Raw genomic sequence first — 19,422 nt, forward strand, 5'->3', positions numbered from 1 at the left:
GCCCATTTCTGTCTTTCCCCACCTTGATATTGCTGGAATATTGCTAAAAGCAGCATAAAACCAAACTCGCTCACATTCGCTTTGACAAACCTTTTGAGCCTACTAGTCTTATCATAGCTCTTAGTCTTAGCATCGTTTTCAGTAGAATTTAATGTGGACTATATTAGCTGAGCCTACTAGACTGGAGTATGTATTGAGTTATGGTATGCATTCAAATATGCAGATCATGACACAAATAGTTCAATTTGTCCTTGCAATTCAGTAGCATGTTAGACAGGACACAGATCCTGAACGAATTAGCCACCAGATCTGCACACGTACAAGCAGTTTTCAAAATTAGGCATGAAAGTCAAGCAGTGTTTGAAATTTAGGGGTCCTGGGGTTCTTGAGGTTTGCTGCAATAGTACTTAAATCTAGGGACCCCTGGGGGCACGGGTGGCCCAGTCGTCTAAGGCGCCGCGATTCGCCTACGAAACCTATGATTGTGGGTTCGAATCCAGGTTCGCCGGATTATGTTTCTAGGTTTGTCAGCACCATACCCGTGCTCGTGGGTTTCACTGAAGTGGTAAACGTCTGAGACCTGCATCACTTCGGGCTTTCCTCCCACATTAACCTGTCACGCCGTGATATAACTGGAATAATGTTAAAAGCGGCGTTAAACCCAACTCACTCACTCACTCTAGGGACGCCTAAACTTAGCATTTTTAACATGAGGGTAATGCCAAGGACCCTTTGATTGTCAGAGAAGGCAGAGAGAATATTATGAACTTCCCTGCACAAGTTGTCCCACTTTGATATTGATAACATAAAATGACATCTGTCCTGGGTTGCATCCTACCCTGACACCATAAATCATTGCTCATGCTGTCAATCACTGGTTTGTCTGGTCCAGAATTGATTGTTTTTAATCAACGACATCTGTGATACTGGTGCAGTATGTTGCTTAGTGCAGGAAAAGAATCATTCCCTCACTCACTCACTCACTCACTCACTCACTCCTTTGATCTCCTATAACTTATGAATCAAAGAATGAAACTTGGTTACTACATGAAAGAATGTATTACTAAGAATGTAGAAGGTGGTCGCGGAGTATTGTTCTCCACTCTGCTGTAAGCTTCCCCCGACATGCTGGGTTCATTGATCAAGAATATGTCTTGCGTTTGGAAGGCTCTAAATAAGCCAGTCTGTGCAAAGACACATTCAGACCCTTTGAAAATCATCATGCCTTTCCTTTGCACGTTGAAAGGATTTCTTTTGAGTAATACAACAAGAAAGGTCCAGTGGAACTTCTGAATGAAGCTATTCTTCGTGGTCTCCGTCTGTGTGATGATGAAGAACCAAGGAGGTCCACGGTGGTTGGTAGTCGGAAAGACTTCCAGGGAAGAGTGCTACCAGAATGGAGTGAAGGCTTTCACCACTGAAAAAACCTTGATATCAAGTCTGAGAATGCTGTTTAATGATTCAAAGCCAACGTGGACAAATTGTCAAATAAATCAGCTGGCAGTATACATTATCTTCAAGATGTCCCTGTTTTATGAAATTTTCTACAAATATGACAGCATTAGGCATGTTAGCCATTCTTATTTCCATAGCAGCTGTAGGGATGATTTATTTATGATAAATCATGTTGTTTTTGTCCATTTTGTTTCTGAGATGCTGAAATGTTACAGTGTGTTGATGTATTTATGAGATCAAAACGATGACAAAATATCATTAATAATCTCTCAGTGTGTAAACTGGACACACACAGGCTGCAGCTTAAGATGCTTAGTGCTGTGATTTATTGAGAACATAATGGAAGATTAGTGCATTAATGCAAAGATCCCTGACTGAATCTCAGATGTGTAAACACCACTCCTCCTGCACAGTGTCCAATATTTCTACTGTCTATAAGGCAAAAATATATAGAAACTCTTGTCTGGAAGTCAGTATCTTGAAATAGCTGCAGCTGGTTAATTAGCTTGTGAGGTCGATGATCATCAAGTTCTATACTTTCATCATTGGTCACTTTGGTCTTGTCTGACATAGATACTGTGACTGTCCATTTTCTGTAGCTGTTTTATAACGCAATGTTGGTAATTGAGAAAAAAAAAGATTTACCGTACCAAACCAGGAAAAGTACAAAGTAATAAATTGCTTAGCCAAGAATTTTAGGATATTCAAGGAATAAATGTTGAAGTGACACATCCTGTGAATTAAATGCATTTGATTTCTTTTGGTATGTGTTTTTATGTATTCACTATAAGTGTATAATGTGATTTTGGAGTCTCATGGGAAGTGTTTGACCTTTATTTATTTTGCATTTGGGAAAAAAATGTTGGATGGAGTTCAGTCTTTGTTTTTGGCTCAATATCAAGTACACAGAATCCAAGACCTTTCCTGAACTGGCTAAGTGTTAAAACAGTTGTCAGTTTTTATCAATTGCCAACATCTGGCCAGTGGTTAATGTGTAAAGGAGCAGGATCACAGGTGCATTAGGAAGTATTTCTATTTTAGCGTGATCTGATCAAGCAGTATTTCATAAAAAGATTTCTTTAGGGTGTAAACAGCTGGCAGAGTTTTCTCAACTCACTGCCATTAACAATTATTACCCGAATCTAAAAAGGCATATCATAAAACAACCATGAGCATGAGAAGGGGAAATGGAGTCTGTGGCAGCCATCTTGAAATGGAATGCTGGGAAAACTTAGCACTTGCACCCAAGGACCAATTCCCTCTCTATTTTACCCATAGGGCAATGATATTGGTGCAGTTATGTTCAACAATTCTCACTGAACACTATATTCTTTCCTTGCTGCTGATTGTCTGGTTCAAACCAATGGTTCCATTGTTTTCATTGTTTGCAAAAACAATTATCTAACTGTGTTGATGGGTTGATCGGGAAACCCATATTCTTTTGTGATATATTCATAAAAAATCTCTCACTAATAATCATTATAATAACCCATTTAAAGAGCTAAAATTTACTGAAAATGAAACCTAACGATAATCTTGTAGAATTGAAAACCCAAAGGCCCTGTGAAGATCTGGGTTACAATTGGTCTTCAGCAACCCATGCTTGCTCTAAGAGGCAAACTGGGGGCGGTCGGGTAGCCTTGTGGTTAAAGCGTTAGCTCGTCATGCCGAAAGCCCGGGTTCGATTCCCGACATGGGTACAATGTGTGAAGCCCATTTCTGGTGTCCCCCCGCCGTGATATTGCTGGAATATTGCTAAGAGCAGCGTAAAACCATACTCACTCACTCACTCACTAAGAGGCAAACTAGTGGGATCGGGTGGTTAGGCACTCTCACATGGTTGATGCATGTCTTCGAATCCCATTTGCGTAGATCAATATTCATGATGTCAATCACTGGATTGTCTGGTCCAGACTCGATTATTTACAACCTGACGTCATATAGCCAGAATATTGCTGAGTGTAGAGTTAAACAAGAAACAAACAAACAAGACTAAAAATAAGACTGAGGAAAGGTTTTGTCTATATTGTTAATCAAATTGACATTGCCTTTGTTCATGTTGATTGTGTCAGATTGTATTGATTGTCAGGTAGTAATGAGTGAGTGAGTGAGTTGGGTTTAACGTCGCTTTTAACAGTATTCCAGTTATATCACGGCGTGCCAGCTTAATGTGGGAGGAAAGCCCGAAGTGATGCAGGTCTGAGACGTTTACCACTTCGGTGAAACCCACGAGCACGGGTATGGTGCTGACAAACCTAGAAACATAATTGGGGCGAACCGGGATTCGAACCCACAATCATAGGTAGGTAGTAATGTACAACCAATGAAGACAGGAAGTGTGAAACTATTCAGGTTCAAGTATATATCTGTTGATAGGAGTATGTTGTGAATAACACATGCTTGGATGTGAGGATATGAAGTGATAATTATGTTGGATGATACAGCGATGACATTTTCAGCGACTGCGTCTCATTTGTTTATCAGGTTTATGGGATTGGAGGATGTTTGTGTTCCTTCAGCCAGATGTAATGTACAGATGGGCTTTCCAAGTAATGTTAGATTACAAGTTGTTCAACATTTTGGGTGTCCTTGGGCCTTTGAGTTTTTCTGCTATGATTTTCAGAGTTCAGCATTATTCTATCATGTCATTAAAGAATGCTTGATTCTGATTGCTTAAAATGAGGCGTCAATTTTTCGATTGATACCCCTGAGGCCTTTTCACAGAATAAAATGTGTGTATGAATACCTGTAAAAACTTAGGGGTGATAAGTGACATCCTTGTTGACTACAATTTTCACCCTTAAGGTAGATAGCAACTGTCACTGATTATGTTTTGAGGACAAGTGAATTTATTTCTAACCCCAATATTTAAATTTTGAACCTTGAACATATGCTCATGACAAGGACCCCCTGAGTTTTGTCTTTTATTTCAAACTTTGGGCCAGACCATTGTAATTATCTGCATTTATCCCCAAAATACCTGAAACCAGGAGTCAAGAAGTCCAAAACCAAATAACTTTTTATGATAGATATTTCAGTGACTTATTACTGCAGTGTACTAAATACCATAATGTCTTGCATATGAAATGCTTGCCCACTTTGGTGTTCAACAGTCCATGCTTGCTGTGAACTACTAAAAGGCAACTATGCTTGTTGTAAGAGGTGACTAACACTAACAGGATCAGGTGGTCAGGCTTGCTGACTTCGTTGATGCATGTCATACTATCCCAATTGCATGGATCGATGCTCATGGTGTCAATCACTGGATTGTCTGGTCCAGAATCAGTTATTTACAGACCACCATCATATAGCTGGAATATTGTTAAGTGTAGCATTAAACAGCAAAATGTTATGTTTTCACTTCACCTGTAGTCTTTGCTGTAGCTTCGCTCGTCATGCCGAAGACCCGGGTTCGATTCCCGACATGGGTACAATGTGTGAAGCCCATTTCTGGTGTCCCCCGCCGTGATATTGCTGGAATATTGCTAAAAGCGGCGTAAAACCATACTCACTCACTCACTTTGCTGTAGCAAGCAGGAGTACACATACTATTTTTAAGATAAAACTAAAAGGTCCCCTGATACAATATTTCCCTTCACAAATGTGTACATTTCTTTCTTCTAATGGCTCTCAGTATATGAAATTAAGAGGGTCCAGAGATCCATGTGGTTTGGTTCTATTTGAATCTACGGGAGCCCTTTAATATCTAACATGCAACATTATTGAGTTATTACATGGACGTCTTGACTTGCAGCTTTATTTCAAACACTGGCTAAAAAGTGACAGGCTGTTGTAGAACACAAGGTAGCATGGTTATATTTGTGTGGCATTGATTGATTTACATTTTTTTAAAGTTTTTGTTGCCTATGAATCATAATTGCAAGGAGATTTTGCAGTGATTTGATATTAATGATTAATGACCATCTGTCTTTTCGTTTGAAAGGACTCAGACTTATAGGCACAATACTCATGTCGCCGTGCTTAATGAAATATTTGAGATGGTGTTAAGAAAGGACAATTCATTTTCTTGCTTTACAGTCTGTTTTAATTAAATGGTTTTCATTATTTGAACATCTTTCTTAATTTTTTCTTTTAAAACTTGTTCACACATTGACAAAAAATTCGGTAAGATAACAATTGGAATTGGTTTTGCCTAAGATATATTTTGAGGAGTGGTTGTACCTCTTCAAATTCCAGTCTGCGGTTTTAGTCACTAGCCCAAAGCCTGAATCTAGTAAAATTCAGTTCAGGCTAGTCAGCTAATTATACTCCCCATAATAACACTAAATTCTACTGAAAATGATGCTCAGATCTATGTTCTGGCAAGTGACTAAGTCTCTAAAGTTTTTGGCACAGACTGTACTTCCTGTGATGTTCCTACTCGTCTGTTATGTCTATAGGGATCAAGGATTAGACTTGGTACCCAGTAGGCAGGGATAGACACGGCCGCTAGTCCATGACTAGTTGTTTTATTCTCCCCTGTCATGAAGTGGAAGGGGGATATAGGAATGGGTGCTGTCTGTCTGTCATGACTCATTTCCGGAGCAGAACTAAAAAAACATGAGAGATATCTTTACTAAAGTTGGCCCATAGATATGTTTAGTGGTGAACTGGTGCATTTCAATAGTTTGGGATTTATTCAAAATTTATTTTTCACGTTTCCATGGCAACAACTTTGACTTAGACTGAAAATGGCGGTTGTGCTCGTTTCCGGAGCAGATCTTGAAAACTGTACAATATTTCATGCCTTGCATACAGCCGGACATGTCATATTGGCGGGGGATATGAGTATTTCATGCTTGTTCCAAATGTAGTTTTCTACATTACCACTAGTCTGAAATGAGCTGTGTTTGAATTCCGGGATAAGATTTGTGTTTTCAGATTTGCGGCTTGCATTGAGTATTCAAAGCCCCCGAAATTTCATTTGGGACTGATGGAAATTGTAAACTTTAGAACAAATTAACTTTCCGGACATTGAATACCCGTACGCAATAATAATAGCAAATCTGAAAACACATAAAGTTCATGAACATTGTATGTACAACAGTTATCAGTAATGCTCTGAAGCAATCTCTCCATATGAGACTGCCTCCGTGGTCTAGTGGTAGAGTGTCCTCCTGGAGAGCGGAAGGTTCGATCCCCGGCCGTGTCATAGCACAAGACGTTAAAAGATGGTACTTGTTACCCTGCCATGTGTTCGGCATTAAGGGACAAGGAACAAGGACTGGTTGGCTTGGAGTCAGTTTACTGTGTCTGAGCGGGGTATTCAATACTATTCATGTTAAACAGCGGAATGGTATCTCAGTGGGCTAGCCTATAAATCGGCATCAGTCCAGACCAGTACAAGCAGCCACACACACACATGCATGCACATCGCTATATAAGTGCATTAATCTTGGATTGGAAGTTAAACCCTGATCTCACCTCACCTCACCTCACCTCACCTCACCTCACCTCTCCATGTGAACCTCACTGTTGTGAGACTGACATGACGTCACTCTAGAAAGCTATGATGTCACATTGGAATGCGATGACGTCATGATACAGTGTTGTCATGGATGATGTCCCATGCTCCTCTGATAACTGAACTTTCCTGGTTATCTGAATTTTAAAAAAAAAAAGCTAAGTCAAAGTTTTTCCGATAAATATTGATTGAACTTAACATCAAATTAATGTGATATCCATTTCGCCCAGCCAAATTTGGGAAAAGTAAAATATTCGTATGCAGTAAAAAGTCTGGCATCCAATCCTATTTAACAACATATTTCAACCAATCAGATTGCAGCACTCCACCCATTACAGTAAGGCTACAGGCTTGGAGGGAAGCAGTGACATTTGTTGAGAAAACAGTCACTCTTGTGAATGTATCCAACCATTACAATATGCATGATAAGCCCAACAAAACACAGTCCGATTGACTATCAGTCTGTTTTAGTGGTTTTAGCCCTCTATCATTGGACTGTTGAGAATTTGACTATGTTCTGACTACACTGGATTGATTACCTTCTCTATTTAATCTGCTCTTCCATTTCTTATTCTGGTTCATGTTGGGATTCTGGAGAGAATATGTCCCACTGAAAGCTTGTGTGTCATCTGGTGTGTCATGAAAGGTGCATTATTCCTCATGCCATCAACCACTAGTTGTGTATGACCCATGAAGATCCGGGGTAGAGTAAGTCTTCAGCAACCCATTCTTGCCGTAAAAGGCGACTATGCTTGTCGTAATGGGATTGGGTGGTCAGGTTCGCTGACCTGGTTGATGGATGTCATCGTATTCCAATTGCGTGGATCGATGCTAATGATGTCAATCACTGGATTGTCTGGTCCAGACTCGGTTATTTACAGACTGCCGTCATATATCTGGAATATTGCTGAGTGCTGCGTTAAACAACAAATAATAAAAACTAACTGTGTATACTCCCCAGGGAGCTGAGAAAGAAAATCAAGCCCACACTGATCCATTGAACGGTGTAGTAATGATGTTAGTGCTTTGAGCATGCTTCAGCAGTGAACTTTAGTGCTTTACAAATATCCTTTTTTTATATATTATTATTATTATTATTATTATTATTTAAGTGGCTCAAAAAGGCCATGGGGATGTAAGTGAGTGAATGTGGTTTGACACCGCCTTTAGCAATATTCCAGCAATATCACGGCGGGGGGACACCAGAAAGCGCTTCACGCATTGTATCCTTGTCGGGAATCAAACCCGGGTCTTCGGCGTGACGAGCGAACGCTTTAACCACTAGGCTACCAGACCATCCCCCATGGGGATATGGCTTGAATGTAGCTGTCTGTGTTATCAATGACATCAACAAGAGGAGCTGACATTCCACAGGTTACTTCAAAAGAGTAATTTATTCAATTCAGGAGACAATTTGCATAACGTCACCTTCTTTGCAAGGCTTGGAGAGTTTCTTGTTTCTTGAAACTAAATTGCCAATGGGTAAGGACATTTATTAAGTGGCCTCATAAAAACAGGACCAATTACTTATACTGTTTTAACAGCTATTACCATTTAGCATGGTGGATTTGCTACACATTTATTTCACATTAATCAAAGGTCAAGGTGATTGTGCCCGTTGCCATGGTAAATGGAAATATATTTATGAAGTGGTAGGTGAAGTTAGTGCAAGATTGTTTTAATGGAAATCATTATTCTGGTTTTCTTTGACAAGGCTAATTGGACTTGCGGGGTCCGTGGACAATTATTTTCTTTCTTATAACATGTATAAGTGAAACAGTTTGTGAAGCTGTTTCAGAGTATGCATCAGGTCAGGGGTAAAGCTTATGTCAGGGTTTGATGGCCAGTGAATGTTCTGGGTTAGAATTGGTCTCCATGCTTGTGGTATGAGGTGAGTAACAGGACTGGGTGGTCAGACTCGCTGACTTTGTTTATGCATGTCAGTATCGCATCCCAATTGTGGTGATTGATGCTCATGATTTCTATCACTGAATTGTCTGGTCCAGACTCGATTATTTACACACCATCGTCATATAGCTTGAATATTGCTGAGTGCGGCATTAAACAATAGAGGTGTGCGGTATAACCGGTATACCGGTATACCGGTTAACCGCGATGTGGCTTCGTGTCAATAAACAACAAACAATCAATCAAATCAAGGTTTGCTAAATGTTTTTTTAAACAAAACCTGGTCCAAGCACTTGTAGTGCTACTTCCCATCGTAACTCTAAAGGTGATTAAAGGCTTACCAATGTCGTTGTGCTACAGGCACTTTATGGATCGGAGCCCAGTGCCAATGGAAATTGTTGATCCAGCAGGTAATTTGACTGCAAAATAAAGAATTCAAACATTGTTGCCTTACGTTTGCAAAGTAAGGATGTCGCCCAATGGAGTCTGTTTCAGTTTATTCTCCGGCGGTGATGTTGTATGTTTTTCGTTCCCCACATGCACAACCTTGAGTTTATGATAACTTGTCCAGATTAGTAAGTACAAGTATTTGTCTGGTGGACCAGTGTGTTTGTCTAGTGCACCAGTGTGTGCATGGTGTGTGTCTAGTGGACCAGTGTATTTGTCAAGTGGACCAGTGTATTTGTCTAGTGGACCAGTGTGTGCATGGTGTGTGTCTAGTGGACCAGTGTATTTGTCAAGTGGACCAGTGTATTTGTCAAGTGGACCAGTGTATTTGTCAAGTGGACCAGTGTATTTGTCAAGTGGACCAGTGTATTTGTCAAGTGGACCAGTGTGTGCATGGTGTGTGTCTAGTGGACCAGTGTATTTGTCAAGTGGACCAGTGTATTTGTCTAGTAGACCAGTGTGTGCATGGTGTGTGTCTAGTGGACCAGTGTATTTGTCAAGTGGACCAGTGTATTTGTCTAGTAGACCAGTGTGTGCATGGTGTGTGTCTAGTGGACCAGTGTATTTGTCAAGTGGACCAGTGTATTTGTCAAGTGGACCAGTGTGTGCATGGTGTGTGTCTAGTGGACCAGTGTATTTGTCAAGTGGACCAGTGTATTTGTCTAGTAGACCAGTGTGTGCATGGTGTGTGTCTAGTGGACCAGTGTATTTGTCAAGTGGACCAGTGTATTTGTCTAGTAGACCAGTGTGTGCATGGTGTGTGTCTAGTGGACCAGTGTATTTGTCAAGTGGACCAGTGTATTTGTCTAGTAGACCAGTGTGTGCATGGTGTGTATCTAGTGGACCAGTGTATTTGTCTAGTGGACCAGTGTATTTGTCCAGTGGACCAGTGTATTTGTCTAGTGGACCAGTGTGTCCATGGTGTGTGTCTAGTGGACCAGTGTATTTGTCAAGTGGACCAGTGTATTTGTCAAGTGGACCAGTGTATTTGTCTAGTGGACCAGTGTATGCATGGTGTGAGTCTAGTGGACCAGTGTATTTGTCAAGTGGACCAGTGTATTTGTCAAGTGGACCAGTGTATTTGTCTAGTGGACCAGTGTATTTGTCAAGTGGACCAGTGTATTTGTCTAGTAGACCAGTGTGTGCATGGTGTGTATCTAGTGGACCAGTGTATTTGTCTAGTGGACCAGTGTATTTGTCCAGTGGACCAGTGTATTTGTCTAGTGGACCAGTGTGTCCATGGTGTGTGTCTAGTGGACCAGTGTATTTGTCAAGTGGACCAGTGTATTTGTCAAGTGGACCAGTGTATTTGTCTAGTGGACCAGTGTATGCATGGTGTGAGTCTAGTGGACCAGTGTATTTGTCAAGTGGACCAGTGTATTTGTCAAGTGGACCAGTGTATTTGTCTAGTGGACCAGTGTATTTGTCCAGTGGACTAGTGTATTTGTCTAGTAGACCAGTGTATGCATGGTGTGTATCTAGTGGACCAGTGTATTTGTCAAGTGGACCAGTGTATTTGTCTAGTGGACTGGTGTGTCCATGGTGTGTGTCTAGTGGACCAGTGTATTTGTCTAGTGGACCAGTGTATTTGTCAAGTGGACCACTGTATTGGTCTAGTGGACCAGTGTGTGTGTCTAGTGGACCAGTGCATCTGTCTAGTGGACCAGTGTATTTGTCTAGTGGATAAGTGTATTTGTCTAGTGGACCAGTGCATCTGTCTAGTTGACCTGTGTGTGTGTCTAGTTGAACAGTGCATCTGTCTAGTGGACCAGTGTATTTGTCCAGTGGACCAGTGTATTTGTCTAGTGGACCAGTGCATCTGTCTAGTGGACCAGTGTGTGTGTCTAGTGGACCAGTGCATCTGTCAAGTGGACCAGTGTGTGTGTCTAGTGGACCAGTGCATCTGTCTAGTGGACCAGTGTATTTGTCCAGTGGACCAGTGTATTTGTCTAGTGGACCAGTGCATCTGTCTAGTGGACCAGTGCATCTGTCTAGTGGACCAGTGTATTTGTCTAGTGGACCAGTGCATCTGTCTAGTGGACCAGTGCATCTGTCTAGTGGACCAGTGTATTTGTCAAGTGGACCAGTGTATTTGTCCAGTGGACCAGTGTTTTTGTTAAAATTGTTTTGCAATCAGCATTGCTTTTTGTAGGCGTTAAAAAACCATTCAGAAATTGATTTCCTTACTCACAATGCTTACTTAAAAAAACTATACATTTAGCATTTTCTAGGTTCCAATACTGTAGAAGCAAACCCGAAAGACATCAGCCAAGTACACATACTCCATCTACAAACATTTCCCAGTTTTTAAATTGAGGAAAAGAACATACATAACACTGTAAGAAAATGCCAACACTCTTTAGTGAGAATATCTTAATCCATCATTGTACATTTTCTTTTCATTGTGACAGTCATTGGAAAGTCTCTTGATGAATTTCTGTGTCACTGGTGTCGTCACACTGGCTGGCTGCTAGTAAATGAAATTAGGCATGAAGGTCGTTAATCCTTCTCACAACACTAATTTAAAACCCCAAAGATTAACTGAATTATCCAGGTTACGATACTGTCGAAGCAAACCCCAAAGATTAACTGAATGATCCAGGTTACAATACTGTCGAAGCAAACCCCAAAGACTAACAGAATTATCCAGGTTACAATACTGTCGAAGCAAACCCCAAAGACTAACAGAATTATCCAGGTTACAATTCTGTCGAAGCAAACCTCAAAGATTAACAGAATTATCCAGGTTACAATACTGTCGAAGCAAACCCCAAAGATTAACTGAATTATCCAGGTTACAATACTGTCGAAGCAAACCTCAAAGATTAACTGAATTATCCATGTTACAATACTGTCGAAGCAAACCCCAAAGATTAACTGAATTATCCAGGTTACAATACTGTTGAAGCAAACCTCAAAGATTAACTGAATTATCCAGGTTACAATACTGTCGAAGCAAACCCCAAAGATTAACTGAATAATCCAGGTTACAATACTGTCGAAGCAAACCTCAAAGATTAACTGAATTATCCAGGTTACAATACTGTCGAAGCAAACCTCAAAGATTAACTGAATTATCCAGGTTACAATACTGTCGAAGCAAACCTCAAAGATTAACTGAATTATCCAGGTTACAATACTGTCGAAGCAAACCTCAAAGATTAACTGAATTATCCAGGTTACAATACTGTCGAAGCAAACCTCAAAGACACCAGCCCTCCCAGTTTCTGAGTGTAACAAACGCTGCACTAGATGATGTAACCATGTGGAGAAAAGAAGATTTTCCCAAATACTTTTCAGCCTCCTAACCCAAACCTCACTGTCACTTTTCAGTAGATCTTTGCTTTAATTTATGGACTTTAATCAGAAAAGCTTACTAAATATCGTCATCTATATAGCGACAAAACATATAAGACGACCCCCTTGTAGAAGCCTTCAGAATCAATGCTAATTCATATACCCCGAATAAAATTATTAATTGAATAAAATTAATATAAGTCTACAAAATCCAGATATACCATGAACAGTGTATTTACTTGATTAGTTTCAGGTGTTACATGCTCACAGTACAGTACAGTCACCTGCCAACAATATGTTCAAGATTTTCCAAGAGCTTGTGATCATTCACTGCTGATAAATAATTGATTATCGTTCACACATTAAGGGGTCGATTTCCTCCACAAGTATTGACTATTGCTAAGTATCCCTACAGATAGGGCTGTAAATGTAATAATTCACTGAATTATCAGGAGATTTGTTTCTTTATTAGTACTCAGGCAATCTGGAGGTTTTAAGAATCTTTCATTGGTTTTATTATCATGGTTATACACGTATAATTGTTGTTTTTTAAAAATCACTATTCACAAAACTACATAATCTGTACAATGGTATGTCCCTGTATGTAATACAATACTGTATCACCATGATGTTACATCACTAGTACTGATGGTGTGACTCTGTCCCTGTATGTAATACAATACTGTATCACCATGGTGTGACATTACTAGTACTGATGGTGTGACTCTGTCCCTGTATGTAATACAATACTGTATCACCATGCTGTTACATCACTAGTACTGATGGCGTGACTCTGTCCCTGTATGTAATACAATACTGTATCACCATGATGTTACATCACTAGTACTGATGGTGTGACACTGTCCCTGTATGTAATACAATACTGTATCACCATGGTGTTACATCACTAGTACTGATGGTGTGACTCTGTCCCTGTATGTAATACAATACTGTATCACCATGGTGTTACATCACTAGTACTGATGGTGTGACTCTGTCCCTGTATGTAATACAATACTGTATCACCATGGTGTTACATCTCTAGTACTGATGGTGTGACACTGTCCCTGTATGTAATACAATACTGTATCACCATGGTGTTACATCACTAGTACTGATGGTGTGACTCTGTCCCTGTATGTAATACAATACTGTATCACCATGGTCACATCACTAGTACTGATGGTGTGACACTCCTTGTATGTAATTCAATACTGTATTACCATGGTCACATCACTAGTACTGATGGTGTGACTCTGTCCCTGTATGTAATACAATACTGTATCACCATGGTCACATCACTAGTACTGATGGTGTGACACTCCTTGTATGTAATACAATACTGTATCACCATGCTGTTACATCACTAGTACTGATGGCGTGACTCTGTCCCTGTATGTAATACAATACCGTATCACCATGGTGTTACATCACTAGTACTGATGGTGTGACACTCCTTGTATGTAATACAATACTGTATTACCATGGTCACATCACTAGTACTGATGGCGTGACTCTGTCCCTGTATGTAATACAATACTGTATCACCATGCTGTTACATCACTAGTAGTGATGGCGTGACTCTGTCCCTGTATGTAATACAATACTGTATCACCATGGTGTGACATTACTAGTACTGATGGTGTGACTCTGTCCCTGTATGTAATACAATACTGTATCACCATGCTGTTACATCACTAGTAGTGATGGCGTGACTCTGTCCCTGTATGTAATACAATACTGTATCACCATGGTGTGACATTACTAGTACTGATGGTGTGACTCTGTCCCTGTATGTAATACAATACTGTATCACCATGGTGTGACATTACTAGTACTGATGGTGTGACTCTGTCCCTGTATGTAATACAATACTGTATCACCATGGTGTGACATCACTAGTACTGATGGCGTGACTCTGTCCCTGTATGTAAAACAATACCGTATCACCATGGTGTTACATCACTAGTACTGATGGTGTGACACTCCCTGTATGTAATACAATACTGTATTACCATGGTCACATCACTAGTACTGATGGCGTGACTCTGTCCCTGTATGTAATACAATACTGTATTACCATGGTCACATCACTAGTACTGATGGTGTGACACTGTCCCTGTATGTAATACAATACTGTATCACCATGATGTTACATCACTAGTACTGATGGTGTGACTCTGTCCCTGTATGTAATACAATACTGTATCACCATGGTTACATCTCTAGTACTGATGGTGTGACTGTCCCTGTATGTAATACAATACTGTATCACCATGGTTACATCACTAGTACTGATGGCGTGACTCTGTCCCTGTATGTAATACAATACTGTATCACCATGGTTACATCACTAGTACTGATGGCGTGACTCTGTCCCTGTATGTAATACAATACTGTATCACCATGGTTACATCACTAGTACTGATGGCGTGACTCTGTCCCTGTATGTAATACAATACTGTATCACCATGGTTACATCTCTAGTACTGATGGTGTGACTGTCCCTGTATGTAATACAATACTGTATCACCATGATGTTACATCACTAGTACTGATGGTGTGACACTGTCCCTGTATGTAATACAATACTGTATCACCATGATGTTACATCACTAGTACTGATGGTGTGACTCTGTCCCTGTATGTAATACAATACTGTATCACCATGGTTACATCTCTAGTACTGATGGTGTGACTGTCCCTGTATGTAATACAATACTGTATCACCATGGTTACATCACTAGTACTGATGGCGTGACTCTGTCCCTGTATGTAATACAATACTGTATCACCATGGTTACATCTCTAGTACTGATGGTGTGACTGTCCCTGTATGTAATACAATACTGTATCACCATGGTTACATCACTAGTACTGATGGCGTGACTCTGTCCCTGTATGTAATACATTACTGTATCACCATGGTTACATCACTAGTACTGATGGTGTGACACTCCTTGTATGTAATACAATACTGTATCACCATGGTTACATCACTAGTACTGATGGCGTGACTCTGTCCCTGTATGTAATACAATACTGTATCACCATGGTTACATCTCTAGTACTGATGGTGTGACTGTCCCTGTATGTAATACAATACTGTATCACCATGGTTACATCACTAGTACTGATGGCGTGACTCTGTCCCTGTATGTAATACAATACTGTATTACCATGGTCACATCACTAGTACTGATGGTGTGACACTGTCCCTGTATGTAATACAATACTGTATCACCATGATGTTACATCACTAGTACCCCTTGACATAATTGTTGTATCTTTTCTCTTTAGACAGAATTAGAACTTTGAATGAATTAAGGTAGATCTTATTGTTCTTTACCTAATAATGTGAATGTTTGAACTTGGAGGCTGACATTTTGGTTATACTGTGTGGCATTTTTGTCTGAATGGTTGTCATGGATACCGTTGACTGAAAAAGGTGAAACTAGAGTATTGAGTAAGAATAGTTTATGACATTTGGACTTTGTGGCACAACAAGAAGTGCCAGTCCAGTATTATAGTAGTGGCGCAGAGTTAGGGGCTGACTTGAGTTATACAGTGTTATAAGTGCAATGCACATGTCATAATGGTTACTTGCGAGAGGGTGTATGGTGGAATATGCTAGTCAAATGGTAATGTTTTTTGGGCTAAGAATTCAATGTAGGTCATTGGCTAATAATAAATAAGAACATTCAAATGTCAAACAAACAGGTTTCAGCTCAGCAATAACTGTTTGCATCGTCTTATAAGCAGCAAAAATCAAGTAGAATATTCTCCATGTATGTATTGGAAAAGTAGTTTCCAGAAGGTATCTAGTCATCCTTCTTTAAGGCTCTTTCTTTCCTGTCTTGGCAAATCATTCCACCCAATTATGTTACAAAGCTCCCTACCCTTCAAAATTGTCAAGGTCAATTTACTGTTTTTCTCATTGTTTTTTGTACGTCCCTTGGCCTCATAAAACAACAAATAAATAATTGAAAACCTTAAATGGATTTTAGTTGTTTTTTGTTATATGATTGTCAGTGGTGCATGTTTTTTTGTTACACCGGTATACCAAGTTTTGAAATGCTAATAAATACGTTTGGAATATACCGGTATATAGTGTTTTTCAAAATCATGCATATTTTCGTCTTGTTGCCAAAGTTTACATAAGTGACAAGTCAAAATGAAAATTCAGAAATTAGCAACTTTAATATTCCAAGTGAAACTACTGTGACCACTTTCCTGGACATGATGTGTCAACATCCAACATAATGGCAGAAATGAGTAAGAGATGGGCGCGGGAAGACGGATGTTGGGGTACATTTTTATTCAGGTTCATTACAAATTACATGTGAAAGAAGACATGCAATATAATATGGTATGTTCTGCAATACATGAATCAATATTGCAATATAGATTAGAATATGGAGGTCAAATACCCATCACTTCTAATAATACATTACTCATCATAGGCAGATGCAGGCTGGGGGTCTAGGGTCCGGACCACCACCCCCCCATTTTGAAAACCAAAAGTTGTATATTGTAGGCAGTAAAATTGACTGAAAGAGGATTTTGATATTGTGGACCCCTCCCTTATACAAATGCTTGATCCGCCCTTGTTCATTGAAACTGTACTTTATTCTTTGTAAGTTGCGATGTTCCTGTTGGATGCAAGGATAGTCGTAGACGGTTTGGTAACATTTTACTTTCAGGGATTTTTTCCCCATTCGAGCCAAATTTTTGGTGTTATGGCAAGTCAGTTTCTTTCAAAAGCTTCTCACTTTCTGTTTTGTATAAATTCTGAATATGATCTGTTTCAGAACTGCCAAACTGGGGTGTGGAAAGTCCAAGGTTGACTCGCCAGTCCATAGCAGTAGTAGTAGTGGTAGTAATAAAGGCAGCAGCAATATGGCGGGTCCCAACCTTACTGTGCCGCAGTTTCCTGCGGCAAATTCCCAACAACGAATTTCACCGTCCCCGAGTGCAGGTCGCAACAAGGTGGCGCTGAAGCCTGGCAGGTCGCTGATGGACTGGATCCGATTAGGGCGAAGCGGCCAGGACTTGACCGGAGTTGGCGGGAAGGTCTTGGAGGTGTCGTCGGAGGAACTGGCCAAACACAGCAGGCCTGAAGACTCCTGGATTGCTCTCAGAGGTATATGTTGTGATTGGTTCAGGGCATAATGCATGGGGGCGGAGTGGGCAAGCGGTCTAAAGCGCCAGGCTAGCAAATGCCAGGTGCTGAGATTGTATCCTGCGTGTGACAAAGCCACCCATGGACCAACATTGTTTACAGATCCTTACAATGTTGTCACTACACCTAGTGTATAGTACATTCATCCTGTGCACTCACAAGAACCCACTCATCCAATGGTAGATGACCAGATGTTGGAAACACAAATACGTTCATACCCCCGAAACCCAAGTGTCAAAACTGTGGCTTAGTTCAAATGTGCCTCTGTTCACCCAGTAGAGAAGGGGTGCTCGATATGTGAGGTGGATCTAAAAAAACCTCCAGAGTTCAGAGGCATACTTCCCAGGGAGTTGAGAATGTTAACTGGAATGCATACGGATCCAGTGGTCAGGGAACAAATAAACCGCACTTGAGCAGATACTAGTACCTGGATAAGTCCGGTGTATATTCTGTAGAGCAGAAGGTCAGGGGATCCACCCCCACCAGTGTCTTACCTAAAGACGTTAAAATTTGGTACTTGTTGTTACCCTGCTCCGCGTTAAGGGGATAAAACTGGGACTAGTCGGCTTGGAGTGTTAACTGTGTTATTCTTGTATTCTTGTTTAAGCCCCTTAATACTGAGCTCCAGGCAGAGTAACAAAAAGGACCATCTTTTGACATTGTTTGATATGATCTGCATGATGATCAAGCCACCATCCTTCTGTTCTCTGGGGGGCTGCGGGGGGGGAGTCGGTTAGCCTACTGGTTAAAGCATTCGCACGTCATGCTGAAGACCCGGGTTGGATTCCCGACATGGGTACATTGTGTGAATCCCATCTCTGGCTTTCCCCAACTGAGATATTGCTGGAATGTGGTCAGATGAAATGTACATTTAGTCACATGGTTGTCACCGGCTTGACTTTTATCATTAATCTGTTACACCATCATTTACCCTGTTTCATATCAACAACAATATTCTGACTTGACAGTCTCTTGACAGTCGTAGATCCTTACAGTGTTTGGCAGGCTCCTCATTGCAATAGTACCCCTTGATTAGGCAGTTCGGCAGTGTGTAGAGTACAACTGATCAATAGGAATCTGTGCATAGAAGCATCCCCTGCTATATCTATGACTGACGATTGTCGTGTACATGATTTGGAGCTATTCATTCACACTGTTTACACAGAAATCAAACTCAGACTTGTGTTTAGGCACATTGTTTGTTTGGCCACCAAGGCCCATCAATACTTTTCGTGTACATGAAATTATCCTTAGGATTGAAATGGCGGTCCATTACAGCCCCAAAAGGTGATAGTAGTGTGGATACCAAATTTCGGCCTGAATGACCTAGCCATTTGACCTGCAGCTATTCCCCTTTGGTATAAGCCTGGGGATCCCATGATTGTGGGTTTATTATTCCCCCAGCCGAGGACATTTTTGTGTGTGACCTATAACTTGATATCTCATATATAGATTCCTTTCAAACTTGGTGGACACATTTTATACCTATAGGAGATGTGAAGTGCAAAGTGTGATTTCAAAATTTTAATTTTCAGAAAAAATACAGCTTTTTGTACATTTCTATATTTAGAAATTTTTCACTAAAACATTTGTGCGACCTATTACTTGAAAACTATTGCATGGATTCTTCAAGTTTAGGGAACAGTTTCCATACTAATAGAAGAGGTGC

At 40.4% G+C, this 19,422-nt stretch overlaps 1 protein-coding gene across 4 annotated transcripts in view; it reads left to right on the forward strand.

Moving 5' to 3' along the window:
• LOC124115239 (cytochrome b5 reductase 4-like) overlaps positions 1-19,422 on the forward strand; it is a 120,974-nt gene that overhangs the window by 8,887 nt on the left and 92,665 nt on the right. For all 4 annotated transcript variants that reach the window (XR_007222869.1, XR_007222870.1, XM_048402452.1 and 1 more), the window contains exon 2: positions 17,383-17,714. Coding sequence is in view for 2 of the 4 variants with exons in the window: in XM_048402452.1 (XP_048258409.1) it covers positions 17,471-17,714 (244 nt within the window). In the remaining 2 variants the exon portion in view is untranslated. The remainder of the gene's footprint in view (positions 1-17,382; positions 17,715-19,422) is intronic.

This window comes from Haliotis rufescens, unplaced genomic scaffold, assembly GCF_023055435.1.
Source record: "Haliotis rufescens isolate VD_foot unplaced genomic scaffold, xgHalRufe1.0.p SCAF_26, whole genome shotgun sequence".
NCBI lineage: Eukaryota > Metazoa > Mollusca > Gastropoda > Lepetellida > Haliotidae > Haliotis > Haliotis rufescens.